The following is an 18544-nucleotide window of genomic DNA, read 5'->3' as shown; positions in this document are numbered from 1 at the left end:
GTGGCCTCGACGTGCGTCATGGGCGAGGAGTCCACGACGACGCGCGGGTCGTGCGTGGGCAGTTTGGGAGGGAAGGGTCAGACAGACGGGACCCATGGGTCAGTGAGGGAAGGTGCGCGTGCGTAGAGGAGATCGGCGCCGACAAGTGGGCCCCACTGGGCAGCGAGAGGGATAAGGGGGAGAGAGCATGCGCGGATCGGCGCTGATAAGTGGGGGGGAGGGAAGGGCGCGCGGGCGCGCGCGCGAGAGTGGACCGAGATGGGCCGGCTGGGCTGAATTGGCTTTTCCTTTTTCCCTAGAATTTCTAATTACTTTTTCTTTTTATTTTCTCTATGGATTTCAAATCAAATTCAAACCAAATTTAAATTCAAACCATTTCAAACATGTGTATCAACACAAAAGGACAATTTAGGCTCAGCATGGTGCAACATTTCATGACTCTCATAGTTTTGACAAAATAAGTAATTAATCCCTCACCTAATTAACTTAATTCTAATCAAAATAAAGAGAGAGACAAGAGGTAACACCTGAATTTGGTAGGCATTAAGTGAAGAAATTTTATACCCCCAAATTCAAGGTGTTACAGGCCTTCTGGGAGGAGCTGGAAAGTACTCGCCCCACGTGTTTGGGATGTTATATTACGGTACTGGGGCACTGTAGAATGTGATGGGAGGTTTGGCTGGGACGGATGTGTATTCTGATGAAAATCATCGTCACTGGGTTCTATGTATTCAACGTCGGACCGTCCGGTTAAATAGACGGACCGTCCGGTTACGTGCGCGGACTGTCCGGCCGCATGGCCGGGCCGTCTAGTAATGTATTCGGACTGTTCAGCGCTATGCGCGGACGGTCCGAATTGTTCGTTTGGGATTTGTGCAGAACGTGGCGGCTCGAGCACGGGTCTCAGTAATTTGGTTCTAAAAACGGAACAAGCCACTGTTGGCTTGGACGGTCCGGTCATGCACATATCAACTGATTTACCCCTGATTTCCGTAGGAGGCTGTGGTTGTTCGGGGTATGTGTCAACCAACTTCTCGTAAAGGGGTTATGATTGGCCATGCCAATCTACAGCCGATGAATCACGTGTGTTTTCCCCTGATTCAAACTCGTGCGAGGGAACATTCACGACAGTAGATTTATCAAATCTGCGCACTAGCCTCTTATAATCATTTTGCATGCCCCCTATAATCTGTTGTATTTGGTCTCCTTTCTCATCTATGTAAGCTCTAAGAGATTGGATTTCGTTTGTCTTGCTTACCTTGGGGGTAGCCGTAGCAGGTCGGAGCGAAGCCAGATCAGTCGCTCGGTGACGAACGACCTTGTTATTCCTGTCCACTTTGAAGTTGGCGAGGAACTTCGCTTGTACTTCCTTGATCAGCTACTCCTTGTGCTCCTCAAACTCCTATTGTTCTTCAGCCGACAGAGTTTCCCAAGTCGGCTCAATGATGTTGCTGGAAGAGACGTCAGAGCTATCTTTTCAACCGGACATGGAGGGCCGATATGATAATTCTTTACACGATGTACAGCGGAGTCACCAAAAAGTGTGTTGCCGCTGGTTTGGGCGCCAATCACTGCGATGAGTACTAGCAGCGGTGCTCTCTGCGGAGGCGCGGACGGTCCATGGCCAAGGGTTAGACGGTTCGCAACCTGGCGCAGAGGCTAGGGTTTCTGCCTGACAAGTCGGATGGTCCGCGCGTGCGTAGAGGCGACAAAGTTCACCAACAACACCAGTTGGATCTCGCTCCCGGGAGGGACCCCATTGGGGAGGAGAGATCCTAGGGTTTGTCTTAGGATTGACAGTCCACCCAAGACGCCTCTAAACGACGTAGAGCCGGAGAGAGGTGAAGATTAGAGAAAGAGTATATATTACTGTCTAATCCTAGGGCGAAAAGTAAAAAACGGAAGATAGATTGATTTTTTGATGGATTGTTGGTTCTTTAATCGGCTGTAACCCTTCAAATAAATAAGGGGGAGATCTAGACCCATTCCTAGACGTTCTCCAACAGCTCCCACGAGTTTAGAGGAATACACATGCGAGGAGATAGGGATTTAATCATCTAATCTGATCTATTCGCCGTACGCCCCTATGGGTGGACCGTCCGCGGTCTAGACCGTCTGATCCTCGGGACAGGACCGTCCGACCGTGCCTAGTGCCACAAATGGTGCTCAACACATAGGTTATGGGAGATCCTAGTTTCTGTCATCCTGTGGAGTCCCCCCGCCCCTCCGTACCTTGAAACCCCTAAAAACATGGTATACCTAGATTGGAAGGCATACACGACTATATATCAATTGTGCAAAACTATCGCATTCCTTATAAAAAACCTAACAAACTATTGAATATCTCCTACTGCCCAACATGGCACCTTTTCTTTTGTTTAGATGTATGTTGATAGTGAAGGCTCCTATTCCTATCCTGTTTTTTTTTAACCTTTGGTGAGGGGTTACTTTCATGATCTCGTAGACTAAATGAAGTGTGTTCAACGATGATCATGTTTACATTATTACAGGCCCTAAATCTCTGAAAGGCACCATATATATGTTTCATATAAGCTTATGTTGTTGATAGTTCAACTTCAATTACTGTATCCAAATAAAATGTAGTCTTATCTACGCACATATATAATTTTTTTTGTTAAGTTTTGATTAGCTGGTGTGGATATTTTTGTGAACCATCAGTGATTTAGCGTCATCAGTCATATGTCGTGTTGGTCATAGTTTGATCAGGACGTAGATTAGGACATGCATTAGAGAGGCAAACTGCATCTATCACAAAGATGCAGGTTCTAGATATGCAATTTTAAAATTGGATACAGGTATGCCATCACAAGTAGCGTTCTCGTGTCCCATAGGCTAGCTCTCACCGTGGCGCAGAGCGAACGCAACTCGTCACCCGGACAAAATGTTCCACCCCTCCCTATCCGCTGTCCAGCGCTGGAGCGAGCGACCGCTGGAGCTGGAGACTTGTGGCGCGGGCTCCATCTCCATCTCGATGTCGGGCAGGTCCACCGGTGGCGCCATCAATTTTGTGCGCCTCCTTTCATACGCAAAGCCACCACGGGGAGCACTTTGCTGCTGGCGAGCCACGGCTACGAGCGTCATGCCTCCAGATGCTTGTAGGGGCAGGTGTGCCTGGTGACAGCGACGCCGGCGGAGGATGCGAGATGAAAAGACTTCTTTTCTGGACGAGGAAGGTGGCGCAGGGCGAGGAGGGCAGGACGCGGCGACCGTGGGAGAGAGCGATGGCATTGGCATAGGGATGGGAGCGCGGTGGTGTAGTGCCCCGTGTCGACCGGAGATCAGTGGTACTGAAATCCAGCAGCATTTTGGGAGCGGCAAATACTGGAGTGTAATTTGGTGTGAAGGGTTTCAGATGGATCACATGGAAGACGGGATGGGTGAGACAGCCATCAGGTAAATTGAGGCGGTATGCTGCAGAACTGACTCGTTGAAGCACTTCAAATGGCCTGAAAATTTTGTATGCAAGTTTGGGATATGGTCGATTCACCACCGAGCTCTGGGCATATGGTTGTAACTTCAGGAGTACTTTGTTCTCCAACTTGAAATTGGCGATCCACTAGATGACGATCGGCATGTTGCTTCATCCGGTTTTGAGCTCTGGCAAGACTGTCCTTCAGTTGTTGCATATGAGGGTCCCTTTCAGTGACCCTGGTGAGAGCTTCGGTTGGAGTGGTTTGTGTAAGAGCAATAGAAAAACTGATGTCAGAATCGTAGCCATACAATGCCTCGAAGGGGGAACAACGCAAGGAAGAATGAAGACAGGTATTGTACCATATTTCAGCTTTGCAGTGCTTCCAACTTTGGGATTATCATGAACTGCACGTAGCAAGCACATTTCAAGGCATTGGTTGACGCGCTCCGATTGGCCCTCGGTTTGAGGGTGATAGGCTGTGCTCCGAAGTAAACCAGTGCCAAATAAAGCAAACAGCTATTTCCAAAATGTGCTGAGAAAAATACGGTCACGATCTGACACGATAGTCTTGGGAAAGCCATGGAGCCTGACCACATTGTCCAGAAGAGCACGTGCCACTAGTTGTGCTGTGAATGGATGTTTCAATGGAATGAAATGTGCGTACTTAGTGTACCTGTCCACAACCACCAGGATGCAATTATACCCCCTCAGATGATGGCAGCCCTTCGACGAAGTCCATAGTAATGTCTTGTCATGCGCCAGCAGGAATGGGAAATGGCTGCAAAAGACCATCTCGATGGGTGTTACTGTTTTTGGCGTGTTGGCATACCGAGCGCTGACGCACAAAATCCTCCACAGCACTTTTGAGACCTTTCCAGTAAAACAACTGGCTAATGCGATGATAAGTCCCTTTAGAACCTGAATGACCCCCAACCGCGGTTGAATGTAAATTGTTGATCAGTTTGGTTTGCAACTCTTAATTATTGGCCACCCAAATCCTGTTGTTGTGTCGAATGATGCACTGGGATAAAAAAATCCTTCCTCATCAGGAGAATGGAGGGCCAGTTTAGCAAGTAAGTCATGTGCTTCTGGGTCAGTAATATAGTTATTCAAAATCTCCTGCAACCAAACTAGTTGGACATTAGAGACTGTTGTAGTGCTACAGAGGTGCCCCACACGTGACAAGGAATCAGCCACACTGTTCTCTTTGCCCTAGCGATAGACAACTTTGAATTGCAGACCCATCAGACGAGTCATGGCCTTTCGCTGCATATCTAAATGAAGATGATGCTCAGTGAGGGATGAGAGGCTTTGGTGGTCAGTTCGGATGATAAACTCATGTCGTTGGAGATACGTGCACCATCTTTCCACCGCCATGATAAGTGCTAGAAACTCCTTCTCATAACCGAGAGTTTCTGATGTTGGGGCCCAAGTGCTTTACTTAGAAATTCCACTGGTAGGTCTCGTTGAATGAGTACAGCGCCAATGCCGAAATCACTTGCATAAGTTTCAACAATAAAGGGTTGTGAAAAATCTGGAATAGCCAACACTGGGGCAGTGAGCATTGCTTGTTTCAACTGATTAAAGGCTTGTTCAGCTCTTGGGGTCCATACAAAGTGTTTAGTACGAAGCAAACCAGTAAGTGGTCGAGCTATAAGGCCATAATGCTTGATGAATTTGCGATAGTAACCGGTGAGTCCCAAAAAACCCCCAAAGTTTAGTAACTGTGGTGGGAATGTGCCACTGCAACATGCCGTCTGTTTTTGCTAGGTCAATAGCAATGCTCTCTTGAGAGATAATGTGGCCCAGATAATGCAAATAAGTTTGGCCAAAGAAGCATTTACTCACTTTCATATATAGCTGATGCAGTCTGAGTTGAGCCAACACTTGCTGCAAATGGGAAATATGGTGCTGCATAGAGCGACTATAAATTAGGATATCATCCAAGAAAACTATTTAGGGTTTGTTTAGAAAACTATTTTATATAAATAAGACAAATGTGCATTTTAGGTTTGTTTAGAAAAATATTCAGGAAAATGTCCGGGCATGATTTAGGGAAATGTTGATTTAGGGTTTATGGATTAAGGATTTAGTATGAAATTCTTTAGAGTTTATTAATTTAACAAGAAATATTTCATTTATTTTGTATATGTCCATGCACAATGTTTAGCCAAATGCTTGCTTCATTTTAGATAGGTTTCAATAAAAAAATGGTCTCGTTAATTTTTATCTTTTAATCACATACATACAAGTTCAACGTTCGATCAGTGAAACTGAAACACCAAATGGAATGCATTCTTTCCGGTTCTTGCTCTGCCATATATAGGTTGTGTGTGTTAACGCCGAACCGCACCCAAGCGTTGAACTCGATAGTCTAACATCAGCCACGCGCCCCTGGCCCCGAGCCACCGACTGTGTCACTCCTCACCAATGACTGCATCAGTCATCATGCATCGAGATTAGGTAACCCCCAATGTTACATCAATTTGGCTTGAGTTTTTAGTTCGAACATTGTTATTTTTAGTTGACTTGAGCCATTCCATCAAATCTGCAGTCGAAACCGTGCGAAAGCTCCCATGTAAGGTTTAATATTGCTTTCATTTTTTATACAACAATAGTACATACATATTTTAGAAAACTCATATATGATGCAAGTTTCTTTTCATATGTATAGCGTACTGATGAAAATCTAAAGAAATATTTGTATTTGTCTCTATAATCACAAGTTTGTTTTTTAGGGCAGATGAGTCGTGGAGACCTACTGCTATTATTGTACTAGAATGGTTACAAAATCATGAGTTTGCAAAACAAACTGAGTATAGATCAAATAAGAGAACATATTGAGGAAGTGGAAAAGAGGGTCAAAGATCATAAGGTAATAACATTGGAATCCATATTATAATCTCAAATTTATTTTCACCTTTGAACCTTTTACAATTGATATTTTGTAATGTAGGAAGGAACCGGACAACTTATAGATGATGTAACTATATGGTTATATGTGTTTGATTATGTCGAGCCTGATTTTGTCCCATCATCCCCAATTGAAGTCATCCAAATGCTTCTGAAATTAACATAAACATGTGGAAGATGCCCCACACACACCTAGTAGTTCCAATAGCATTGGTCAACAATTTTCTAGGCTGCTACAAGAAAATAAAAAACAGTAAATGATATTTTCAGTGGTCCAATAAATATGGAGAAGTGTACTAAAAACTTAAGAGGTGTGGTTTCAGAGGTAAGTTACTTCATCTTGGACTCAAATTACTAAAACAAGATTGGGAACATCGTCTTGACATTAGAAGGCTTTAAAGCAAAATACTATATTTTATCTTCTGTTGATGCTTAGATGGATGATGTTGTGTTAGTGTGTTAAATGTTATGAACAATGTTGTGAGTTGTGAAATATGAAGTGATGGGAACTATGAGACGGTGATTGTTATGAACTACATTTGTTCATTGTATGTATGTCATGAACCTCTGTTATATCTGTTTTGGTTCTATATATATATATATAGTTTATATATTAGGAGCCCTGGGCTTCCAATAACTAGAGGAAGCCCAGGTCAGACGGTGCAATCTGGTCGAGCCGGACCACATCCGGACGTCTATAAAACAAGACCTGGAGTGCTAGGGTTCAGTTTTTTACGCTCCACCCCGATTCATTAGCGACGCCGCGTGCGACGATGACGGTTGCCCCAGAGCGTGCGCGGTGGTGGACCCCCAACCGGTGGCCGCAACTCCATGACCTCGATGCGCAGGTCCTCGATCCGGAGTAGTGGCGGCAGTTCCCAGGTCGGTGGCGGCGGCTCCCCGATCCACAGGGCGAGCGACAGCGGGGCTCTTGTGCGGGCAAGCGGCGGCGTCCCCGAGGTCCCAAGGAGGTGGCACTTCCAAGGCCGGCGAGCAAGCGACGCCCGTCGACGTGCGAGTAGCGACGGCGACGCATGAGGCGCGATGTTCGAGCGAGCGGCGTCACAGAAGGCCCGAGATGCGCGCAGCGATGATCGCGCGTGACATACTCCGATCCGGCGCAGTTTTCTTTTCGATTATTGTGTTTTATGTCTACCACATGTATTATTTACGCCAAAAACTGTATGATTTTATGCTTAAATATGGAGTTCGTATATCAATTTACTGCATGCACATTGGAAAGGCAATTCCTTGATTTATGCTGTTCGTAATTTGCGCGCATGCAATGGAAGCTCCCACGATTTTTGCCATAATTTTTGGATCTGTATAAAAATAAAAACAGCATGCATGCGGCTGCCATGTTTTCGGATCTGTCATAAAAATAGGATAGTAATAACAACCTACTAGAGCTATCAACCTCTCACATTGACTCGGTATTTACGCTTATAATTGAGGGATTTTATGCTCAAAACTTAAGGTTTTTATGCTCCACCGGAGATGCGTCCACCAGTGAACAACATGCCAGATTTTTTACGCAGTATACCGAATTGCATAATTATCTACAAAGTGTGGCATATTTAGTATCAGTATATATCATAAAATGGTCATTACGAGTCTAGCTGCATGGCTGTTGCAGCGATCCTAAATTTATGGTGGAAATAAAGCATTTAACATAGAAACCGTCACACATATCTTTCCTAAATTTATGCGCATGCAAGGGAACGTGTTTGACTCATGCATACATTTTGCCATAATTTTTGGATCTATATAACCGCATGCATGCGGCTGCCATGTTTTTCGGATCTGCCATAAAAATAAGATCGTAATAACAACCTACTAGAGCTATCAACCTCTCACATTGGCTCGGTATTTACGCTTATAATTGAAGGATTTTATGCTCAAAACTTAAGGTTATTACGCTCCAACCCGGAGATGCGTCCACCAGTGAACAACATGCCAGATTTTTTACGCAGTGTAACGAATTGCATAAATAGCTAGATCATGTAGTATAATTTGTATCAATATATATCATAAACTAGATCTAATGTGTTTAGCTGCATGGCTGTTGGAGGGATATTATATTTATGAAGGAAATAAAACATTAAATATGATTTTTTGTTTATATGCGTGCAATTCATTTCCTTTCATTGCACATTATTTTCATCATAAATTCGTGTGCATTCAGGTGGTAACAGATTTTTACGCAGTATACCGAATTATATAATTATTTACATAGGGTAGCATATTTAGTAGCAGTATATATCATAAAATGGTCCTTACGAGTCTAGTTGCATGACTGTTGCAGTGATCCTAAATTTATGGAGGAAATAAATCATTTAAAAATAGAAATCGCCACACATATTTTTCCTAAATTTATGCGCATGCAAGAGACGTGTTTGACTCATGCATGCATTCTTTTTTTGCGCGCACAGACGTGGACGTGGTTGGTGCACGGTGCGCTGGGTTGAACCAGGTTGCAGGGATGATTGATCTGGGCTTCCTTTAAATATTGGAAGCCCAGGGCTCCCGTTATACCTACCATATATATATATATTAAAATGTAAAGAATATGCCCTTAAACCAACTTGTAGTAAGTACCGGTTCTTGACTAGAACCAGTTCTAAAGATAGTCTTTTGTACCGGTTCGAATTTACAACTGGTACTACAAGGTGATCTTTTAGTATTGATTCTTAGCATGAACCAGTACTAAAGGTTACATCTTTAGTATCACCGGTTGGTACTAATAATCAGTACTAAAGTCCTCTCTTTAGTATCGGTTTATTCAATTAGGACTAAAGATTGAGACATTTAGTGATGTATGCTAAGTACCAGTCCGATATAGATGTCGCAATTAATCTGCATCGGTGTGGTCAGGACTCAGCGAGCATTAATTACTTGGCGTACACGTCTCCTTGCGTAATAAATCAGCTTTTCCAAGCTACTGCATCCTACACGGTTAGCCCACACAAGTACACAACAGTCCGTCCACACGCTAGTCGTCACAGGGAACTTTACGTGCTAGTTACCAGATAGGAGCAGTGCATATATACTATGCATGCACGGTGCACGTCAATGGGGGTGCCATTACCACGGCAAGGGAAACCAGGGTTGGAATTCCAGCTCCCGTCCAAAGACTATGCATGCGTGTCCATTGACGGTAGCCGATCTCAGACCGTAGAAACTTTGCATCATCCGATCGACTTCGTTGCCACTGTACGTTGTGGCGGCACATAAACTGTATCGCCGTCTTTCAGCTTGGATGAACAAACTGTCTAGAACTCCTGACCTTATCGATAAAGAAGTCGTTGTTGATGTAGAATTCATCAAGTCTTTATCGAATGTCCGATAAAAAATACTCGACAAAAAAATCGTTACCGATGTACAGTTTATCGAGCCTTCTTTATCTAATGTCACACTTAAAAAACATTTCGTCGAATTTTTTCAGATTTTGTGAGTGCTTTAGACACTCGGTAGTGGTACTTGGAAGACGACGAACAGGGAAAACGAATGCCGATCCATCCCTCGGAATGGGATCGGTGACTTTTTGTTCGAAGCCGCTGCTGCTCTGCACGTCCGTCCGGGCGTTGTCGGCTTGTCTCGATCGTGCGTGCAACACGCTCCTGGCCTGGAGAACTCGTGCTGTTTGCCTTTTGTCACCAAGATTAATAATAATATGCGCGTACCAACCACGGTGGGGGGGGGGGGGTACGTAGATGCTAGCGACCAGCAGCGAGGACGGACAAGGTTGAATTGAATGCGAAGGTCAGGTCTCGGCTTCCTGAGCACGAGAATGCACGTGGACTAGGTCGTATAGTACGCGACAATAGATAGACGATGATGCCAACCGGCCAGAGGGGGTGGATTCGCGCGTGGCGATCCAACCACCAGGCTCCAAGGGCCCAACTCGATGACACAGGCCGGCGGCCCAGCCCAAGTGCCGAACTGCCTCGCTCAGTCGCTCGGATACAATGTCTGATCGGGCCTTGCACCCCTGCCGCATCGCATGCATGCTCCAGCCCCGACGACGACGAACAGCAGAGGTCAGCGATCGTCATCTGATTCTAAACCACGATCTGCACTATTGCAGCTTTGGGCACAGCACAGTCCATGCCACGCCAGGACTCCACGAAACGCACGCACTCCGGCAGCGAAGCGAAGCAAAGCAAAGCATATGCGCTGCATATCCAGGAGACACAGGGACAAGGACGCCCAACCACCACCACCCTGCATCACGTCTCACGTAGACCAACCACTACACAGTGTGGGCAGCACTGTCAGGCACCATGTGCTGCTGCTACCAAGCAACGCAAACCAATAGCAGCAGCCAATGGCTGACGAGCAACGAACCTGCCATGGGTTGGGAAGCCCCCCACCCCTTCAACAGTCCACAGACTCTATAGATATAATAAATTAACAATGATAATAATAATAACTGCAGTACTACGCAGGTTCCCATGCACATATAATTATCTATATAGACAAAAGAAGCAAAAGAAGCACCTCCGGCTCCGAGAGGGCGTTCCAAGGGACGCTACCAAGACGCCTCATCAACACTAGGCAGGCAGGCACGACACCAAGACGACGACAGACTCCAGCTAAGGTTACGGTATCCGGCGAAAACAACTCAAATCGCGCGGGGCCAACGGGGTCCCTCGCCCGCCCTACTGCTGTTGCTGCTATCCTACAACCTGTCTGATAATATATATATACGGCAAAAGATTGGGGTTCTTTCTTTTCCCACCCGGCATCCTTCAGTTGGCCTTGGCCAATGCTCAATTCGCTTCCGCGTCCTCCTCTCAGCCACGGTCTTTACGCCGACTTCTGCGGCTGTTGTCGCTGGCCTTGCTGCTGCGTCTGTTGTGGGGGCGCCTGCTGCTGGATCTGCAGCTGCTGGAGCTGCAGCATCTGGGAGTTCATCTGCTGCTGCAGGCCCTTCGGCATAGGCCCATCGGTCATCTCCCCAGTTGCGAGTTTCAGACGCTGGACCTCGCCCGTTAACGCTTCATTCAGGGCTGCACAGAGCATTAATCACATGGATTACCTCAGACTACAATAACAACAAGAACTGTATAAATGTATGTCGGTACTGCAACAGATTAGCGAAGCTAAAATAATACAGCAGGCACTAGTGCATGCATCGTCACTGTATCGGTTCTCCAGCGACAGAAACCTCGAATGGTGATTTCAAAGGGCAGCATGCATGCACCCAGCATCGTGGAAGCAAGAGTGGCTACATTTGTAACTGAGAAAACATCGCCAACTCGACTCACTGAACCTGAAGACTTGAAAGAAAGAAAGAAAGAAATACCATTATATCGAGGCTGAGCAAGTACCCCCAAAAATCACCAATTCACAGAATGGCCATTAGCAGGCAGAGAGATCGACACCAAACATGACGGCAACACAACAGTACAAACATATAGGATTCCTATGCAAAGTCTTCGTGCAAACATGCATACAAGCTCTAGTGGTAAGCCTAGCTGTCACTAAAATAGTACCACCAATCGTCATGACAGAGGAATCAACTCGCCGTGCACAGAAACCGGCATTTTATCATGCCAGGTGTGATTGCCAAAACAGTACCTCTGCAGTGCCTAAGCCTTTATCAAGTCTAACACGAGTCAGTAATGGTTGCACTGCAAAACACACCCTTAGGACTTATTTGGATACTCACGTATTCACCCGAATGCACATGTATTGAAGTGGATTGGGGTGTAATTTAGTTTAAATCATGTTTCGCTAATTTCTAAAATAAATTTCGCTGATTAATAAGAAAAGAAAAGGCAAAGTCTCTTACTAACAACTTAGCAAATGTTAGGATACATTAATGCAGAACTTGTCAAAATAAGAAAGGGAGACCAAAGCAAAACATGGCATACATGTGGGCGTGTTTGGATGCCTCCATGCGCATCCGACCCCATGTGCTCAAAATCAAATGCCCTGGCGCAGGCAAGTTTATCACGCCATGATCCAAACACACCCACAGTGCACCAGACTAAACTGGATATGGATCATATACTATGTGATCATCGTAATCAGCAAATGATACTTCCACCTTTTGTTGAAGACCACATATCATTTTTGGTTAAACCAAATAAGCATGCATATAAAAAACAAATAAATATATAGATAAGTTCCTTGAAGATGCTAAGAGTCATGACACATGATATTTAATCTCCACACAAGGCTTCTGTAGGATATGACTGCTGTTTCTGATCATCCATCAAATAATCAAATTTGATGTTACCAGCCAATCTGGAACTAACAGCCCGTTTCATGGTCCATATCAAAAGCCTATGACCAAAAGAAATTTATGGATGTACCTAGTAATTGACAAATTATGTCAGGTGGGTTTCACTCTGGCCATTTTCACATACTAGCATTAACAGAAGCAGTGTCATAGGTCTCGTAATGAGTTTAACTCTAAAATTGATGATCAACGAAGAGTTAACAAATCAGATTTTTTTTCATGTTAGATTGGATGTAGTGTCAGCACAAAAAGGCTGTAGAACTTAGCATATGCAGCCGGTTGTGATGTACAAAGTACATTGTTATGTATGCAGCTTAAGTAATACCAAAACTCAACCCAGAAGTTTATTATATCCCACATGGAAAAACTCCAAATGGCTATACTCTATACTAACATTAATCTGAAGAACGAGATGCGTCAACCACAAAACAAAACAAAAATACTGTCACAAGATTTACAACAGCAAGCAATCCATGCATAAGGAACTTCTATGAGCAACTTGGCAACTGAATTTTGGAAATCCAACCGAATGACCAAAGCAAGGTACATTAGTCATTTGTTAGCTTTTGAAGCAAGAAATTCTTGCTTTTATCCATTGCCACTAGGAAACATGGGGCCAATGCAGATGAGTATCACAACAAGCTTACCATCTCTCAGCTGTGCTTGTTGCTCCATGGCTTGCAGCCTAATTTTCAACTCGTTGTTCTGAGTAGCCAGTCCAGCTGAGTCCCTCTGCAAACAAGCACAGCAAGGTCAACTTAAAAACATCACATTAGAGGTTGAATCGAAATCCCCAGCAGCTCTAGAGAACAAACCTGCAGCATTGTCAACTGTGCTGAGAGTGTCGTAGCCTCTGTCTGCAGCACTTGCACCTTATGCTCAAGCTCCTGAATGTACCTCATCTTGCGCTCCTTTGACCTTGCTGCTGACTGCCGATTTGCCAGAATCCTGAAAAAAAATCCCACGAGTCAGAATGCCCAATTTCAGGAAATGAGAGAAATTTACCCAGTATATGAAGAAATGCACACCTCTTGACCCTCTTAGGATCCGTCAAAGCTATCTCAGCAAGCCGCTCATTCGCCATGATTTTCTTCTTCTCGGACTCAGTAAACTCTCCATTGGAGAACTCCATGTCAAACAGCGCGACAGCACCACCTTCCAGTGAGCCGCTCCCGCTCCTAGTGAGGCTGCCACTGGCACGAGGAGACGGCAGCGGCAGCTTTGGAGACTCATCCCCTGCGGCGAAGTTGAGCTTGCCCATGAAGCTGTCCATGGACAGGCTGCGACAATGGCGGGACTTGCCCCCGTCCTTCCTGTCCGCCGACGTGGACTGGCTCTCCGCCTCGTTCTCGCTGCTCTCCGCCGCGCTCCCGGCGCGCGTGGTGCCGCTGGCGCGGCTGTCGCGGTCGTCGTGGCGGTCCTCAGAGGAGTTGAGCGGGTCCAGACCGTCCAGGTCCATGTAGGCGTTGACGAGGTCGAAGAAGGCGGCGTCATCGCCGTCGCCGCCCTCGGCCGCAGTGGCGACCTCGCGCTTGACCGGTGCCGGCGGGGGCAGCGGCGGGCTGAGCTGCGCGAGGCCGAAGGGGATGTCGCTCTGCGAGCGGCGGTGGCCGGACCTCCTGGGCGGCAGGCCGAGCGGCGGCGGCGGGTCCGAGGTCGACGGCGGCGGGGAGGGCGCCGGCACGGCGGGCGCGGCGCCCAGATCAGCGTACGGCGGCGGCGGCGGCGGGAGCGAGTCGAGCGAGAAGAAGAGCGGCTGGGAGAGCGAGAGCGCGTGGTGCGCGGCGGCGCCTGGCGAAGAGATCTGGCCGTAGGGCGACGGGAGGCGCGCCTGCGGGTGCGCCGGCGGCCGGAGCGACGGCGAGAGGCGGCGGTGCCCGGACGCCGCGGCGGCGGAGGCCAGGTCGAGCGGGGCCGGCGAGCGCGGCACCGGCGGCTGCCCCGCGAGCTGTGGCGAGAGGTGGTGGCGCGCGGCGGCGGGGTCGGCGGAGGCGCTCGGGTCACCCATCGCGGCGCTACACTCTGGAACGTCCGGAGCTGGAACTGCCGGAATGCCGGCGGCGAGCGCGAGGGGGGAGCAAGCGGAGGCAACGCCGCGCCGGCCTGCTGCAGCTGGAGGAGATGGCGCAGTGGATGAAGGAGGAGGCGCACACGGAGTCCAGTCGCCCAGGCGAGGAGAGCGAGCAAGAGCAAAGCTATCACTAGAAACAAAACACGCACACACTGACAGAAGCAATCGATAATTTCCTGGTTTAATTTTCCTTCTGGAGGGCTTAATCGGTGGTGGGTTCGCCATTCGCGTGTGCATGTGTGGCCCTACGCGGGGGTTACGTGACGCGTGATCCTATTGGTGGAAATCTCCAATCAGTCCCTCCTTTCCAGCGCTTATTTATTCCCTTCACATCGCTCACGCCTGATGCGTATCGAGTCCGGCCGAAGGGTATTCCGGGAAATTTGGCTGTGGGGTTCGGTCGTCGATGATTGTTGGCGCCGCAATTAGTGGGGCTACTTAATTTGGGTCGGACCATCTGGTATGGACGTGGACCGTGGACTACGCTTCCTCCCACTCTCCACATGGGGTCTTGACTTGCTCCGTGATCGGGTGGACTGCGATTTTACAATCGCCCTCGTGGGGCCTCAATTTCTGGTTGCAAATTGGATTTGTTTTTATGGTAAATAGGTGGGATTTGCTTGTTTTCAACATGATTCATGGGATATATATATATATATATATATATATATATATATATATATATATATATATATATGATATACTAGGCGGGTGTACATGTGTTGTAAAAGACCATTACATTGCAACCATAAATACTATGCAGACTTCTATATATGATAGTTAGGTGTTCGTGCGTTGTTATGGTTTCTATATATCATTTAAATGGATGTTATGACAATCATTTTAAGTAGCAATATACTATATGTTACCATGAAGCGTTGGTGCCATACAACAACATTTGAATGTTATTGTTAAGTAGCAATATACTCTATGCCAGACGTTTAACCTTTTTCCAAAAATATAGAAACCTGTAAATTAGAAACAGATGCTAGATGTACTCTAGCGTCACTTGCACTAAGATGAATGACAACAAAATTACCATTCTAAATCTAGCGTCAGTTGCACTAAGATGAATGACAACAAAATTACCATTCTAGACGAACAAAACTTTAGAGTCCACAAGAATGTCATCAGTACACTGCTACAGGTGCATTAAGGCAGAAAGCAACACAAGGCTAACATAAAGTTTCAAGTCACATGCATTGCATGATAAAAAAAATAAGTTACCGCAAAAACAGATGGTACAACCAATGTCGTTATAAACCTTATACTGGAACAATAACACAGGCTCTTATCTCATCTCATAAGATAAAGACTTCATACCTCAAGATAGGAGTAGAGCCCACGAGGGACGCCTCTGCCGCTATCTCTTCGGTCACCACCGCTCTGCGGTGGCCATGGAGGCGACATTCCACTAGGGTGTTGCCAATAAACAGAAGAACTTGCTATCATGAATTGCATATATGGACTTAGGCGGACATTGAGCTTCAATGGGTGTTTTAAAATGTAATGTTGGAGCAAATGGATTCTTGGGGAGAAGCACCTGCAAAAAATAATAACTAATAGGATGTTTAGAAACAAAGATTGATGACAAACATCATATCTATGACGATAACACTCATCTACATGTGGAGAACTGATAGTCGCCTAGAGGGGGGGTGAATAGGGCGAAACTGAAATTTACAAATATAAACACAACTACAAGCCGGGTTAGCGTTAGTAATAAAGAAACGAGTCCGCGAGAGAGGGTGGAAAAACAAATCGCAAGCGAATGAAGAGTGTGACACGTGGATTTGTTTTACCGAGGTTCGGTTCTTGCAAACCTACTCCCCGTTGAGGAGGCCACAAAGGCCGGGTCTCTTTCAACCCTTCCCTGTCTCAAACGATCCCACGGACCGAGTGAGCTTTCTCTTCTCAATCACTTGGAACACAAAGTTCCCACAAGGACCACCACAAGTTTGGTGTCTCTTGCCTCAATTACAAGTGAGTTTGATCGCAATGAAAGAATCAAGAAAGAGAAAAGCAATCCAAGTGCAAGAGCTCGAAAGAACACAAGCAAATCACTCTCTCTAGTCACTATGGCGTTGTGTGGAATTTGGAGAGGATTTGATCTCTTTGGTGTGTCTAGAATTGAATGCTAGAGCTCTTGTAGTAGTTGGGAAGTGGAAAACTTGGATGCAATGAATGGTGGGGTGGTTGGGGTATTTATAGCCCCAACCACCAAAAGTGGCCGTTGGGAGGCTGCCTGTTCGATGGCGCACCGGACAGTCCGGTGCACACCGGACATGTCCGGTGCCCCCGCCACGTCATCACTGCCGTTGGATTCTAACCGTTGGAGCTTCTGACTTGTGGCCCCGCCTGGATGTCCGGTGCACACCGGACATGCACTGTTCCTTGTCCGGTGTGCCAGTATGGGCGCGCCTGACTTCTGCGCGCGCAGAGCGCGCATTAATTGCGTCGCAGGTAGCCGTTGGCGCCGAATAGCCGTTGCTCCGGAATTGCACCGGACAGTCCGGTGCACACCGGACATGTCCGGTGAATTATAGCGGACTAGCCGTTGGAGATTCCCGAAGCTGGCGAGTTCCTGAGGCCGTTCTTCCTTGGCGCACCGGACAGTCCGGTGAATTATAGCGCGCCGGCCTGAGAAATTCCCGAAGGTGGCGAGTTCGAGTTGAAGTCCTCTGGTGCACCGGACACTGTCCGGTGGCGCACCGGACACTGTCCGGTGTACACCGGACAGTTCGGTGCCTCCAGACCAGAGGTGCCTTCGGTTGCCTCTTTGCTCCTTTGTTGAATCCAAAACTTGGTCTTTTTATTGGCTGAGTGTGAACCTTTTACACCTGTATAATCTATACACTTGGGCAAACTAGTTAGTCCAATTATTTGTGTTAGGCAATTCAACCACCAAAATTAATTAGGGACTAGGTGTAAGCCTAATTCCCTTTCAATCTCCCCCTTTTTGGTGATTGATGCCAACACAAACCAAAGCAAATATAGAAGTGCATAATTGAACTAGTTTGCATAATGTAAGTGTAAAGGTTGCTTTGGAATTTAGCCAATATAACTACTTACTAGATATGCATGGATTGTTTCTTACTTATAACATTTTGGACCACGCTTTCACCACATGTTTTGTTTTTGCAAACTCTTTTGTAAATCCTTTTCAAAGTTCTTTTGCAAATAGTCAAAGGTAAATGAATAATATTTTGAGAAGCATTTTCAAGATTTGAAATTTTCTCCCCCTGTTTCAAATGCTTTTTCTTTGACTAAACAAAACTCCCCCTAAATGAGATCCTCCTCTTAGTGTTCAAGAGGGTTTTGATATATCATTTTGAAATACTACTTTCTCCCCCTTTTGAACACAATAGGATACCAATTGAAAATATTCAACACTAAGTTTTTGAAATTGGTGGTGGTGCGGTCCTTTTGCTTTGGGCTCTCTTACTTTCTCCCCCTTTGGCATGAATCGCCAAAAACGGAATCATTAGAGCCCTTAAAGTACTTTCTTCCCCTTTGGTCATAAATGAATGAGTTAAGATTATACCAAAGATGAAGTCCTTTTGCTTGGTGCTCAAGCTTTCTCCCCTAAGAATGGAGAGATGCTTGGAGTGACGGCGAAGGATGAGTTACGTAGTGGAAGCCTTTGTCTTCGCCGAAGACTCCAATTCCCTTTCAATACACCTATGACTTGGTTTAAAATAGACTTGAAAACACATTAGTCATAGCATATGAAAGAGACATGATCAAGGGTAGATAAAAGAGCAATGTGTGCAATCTAGCAAAAGAAATTGTGCGAATCAAGAATATTGAGCTCATGCCTAAGTTTGTTAAAAGATTGTTCGTCAAGAGGCTTGGTAAAGATATCGGCTAATTGATC

General features: G+C 46.2%; 1 protein-coding gene across 1 annotated transcript; it reads right to left on the bottom strand.

Annotated features, from left to right (window-relative positions):
- Positions 1-10748: 10748 nt before the first annotated feature.
- LOC100384258 (uncharacterized) lies at positions 10749-14813 on the bottom strand. Its single transcript, NM_001176824.1, is given in 4 exon segments — positions 10749-11358; positions 13244-13328; positions 13412-13544; positions 13625-14813. Coding segments are annotated over 4 exon segments (1401 nt in total). The 5' UTR covers positions 14605-14813; the 3' UTR covers positions 10749-11155.
- Positions 14814-18544: the final 3731 nt, after the last annotated feature.

This window comes from Zea mays, chromosome 4 (assembly GCF_902167145.1).
Source record: "Zea mays cultivar B73 chromosome 4, Zm-B73-REFERENCE-NAM-5.0, whole genome shotgun sequence".
Lineage (NCBI taxonomy): Eukaryota > Viridiplantae > Streptophyta > Magnoliopsida > Poales > Poaceae > Zea > Zea mays.
This window is presented reverse-complemented; position numbering and strand designations above follow the sequence as displayed.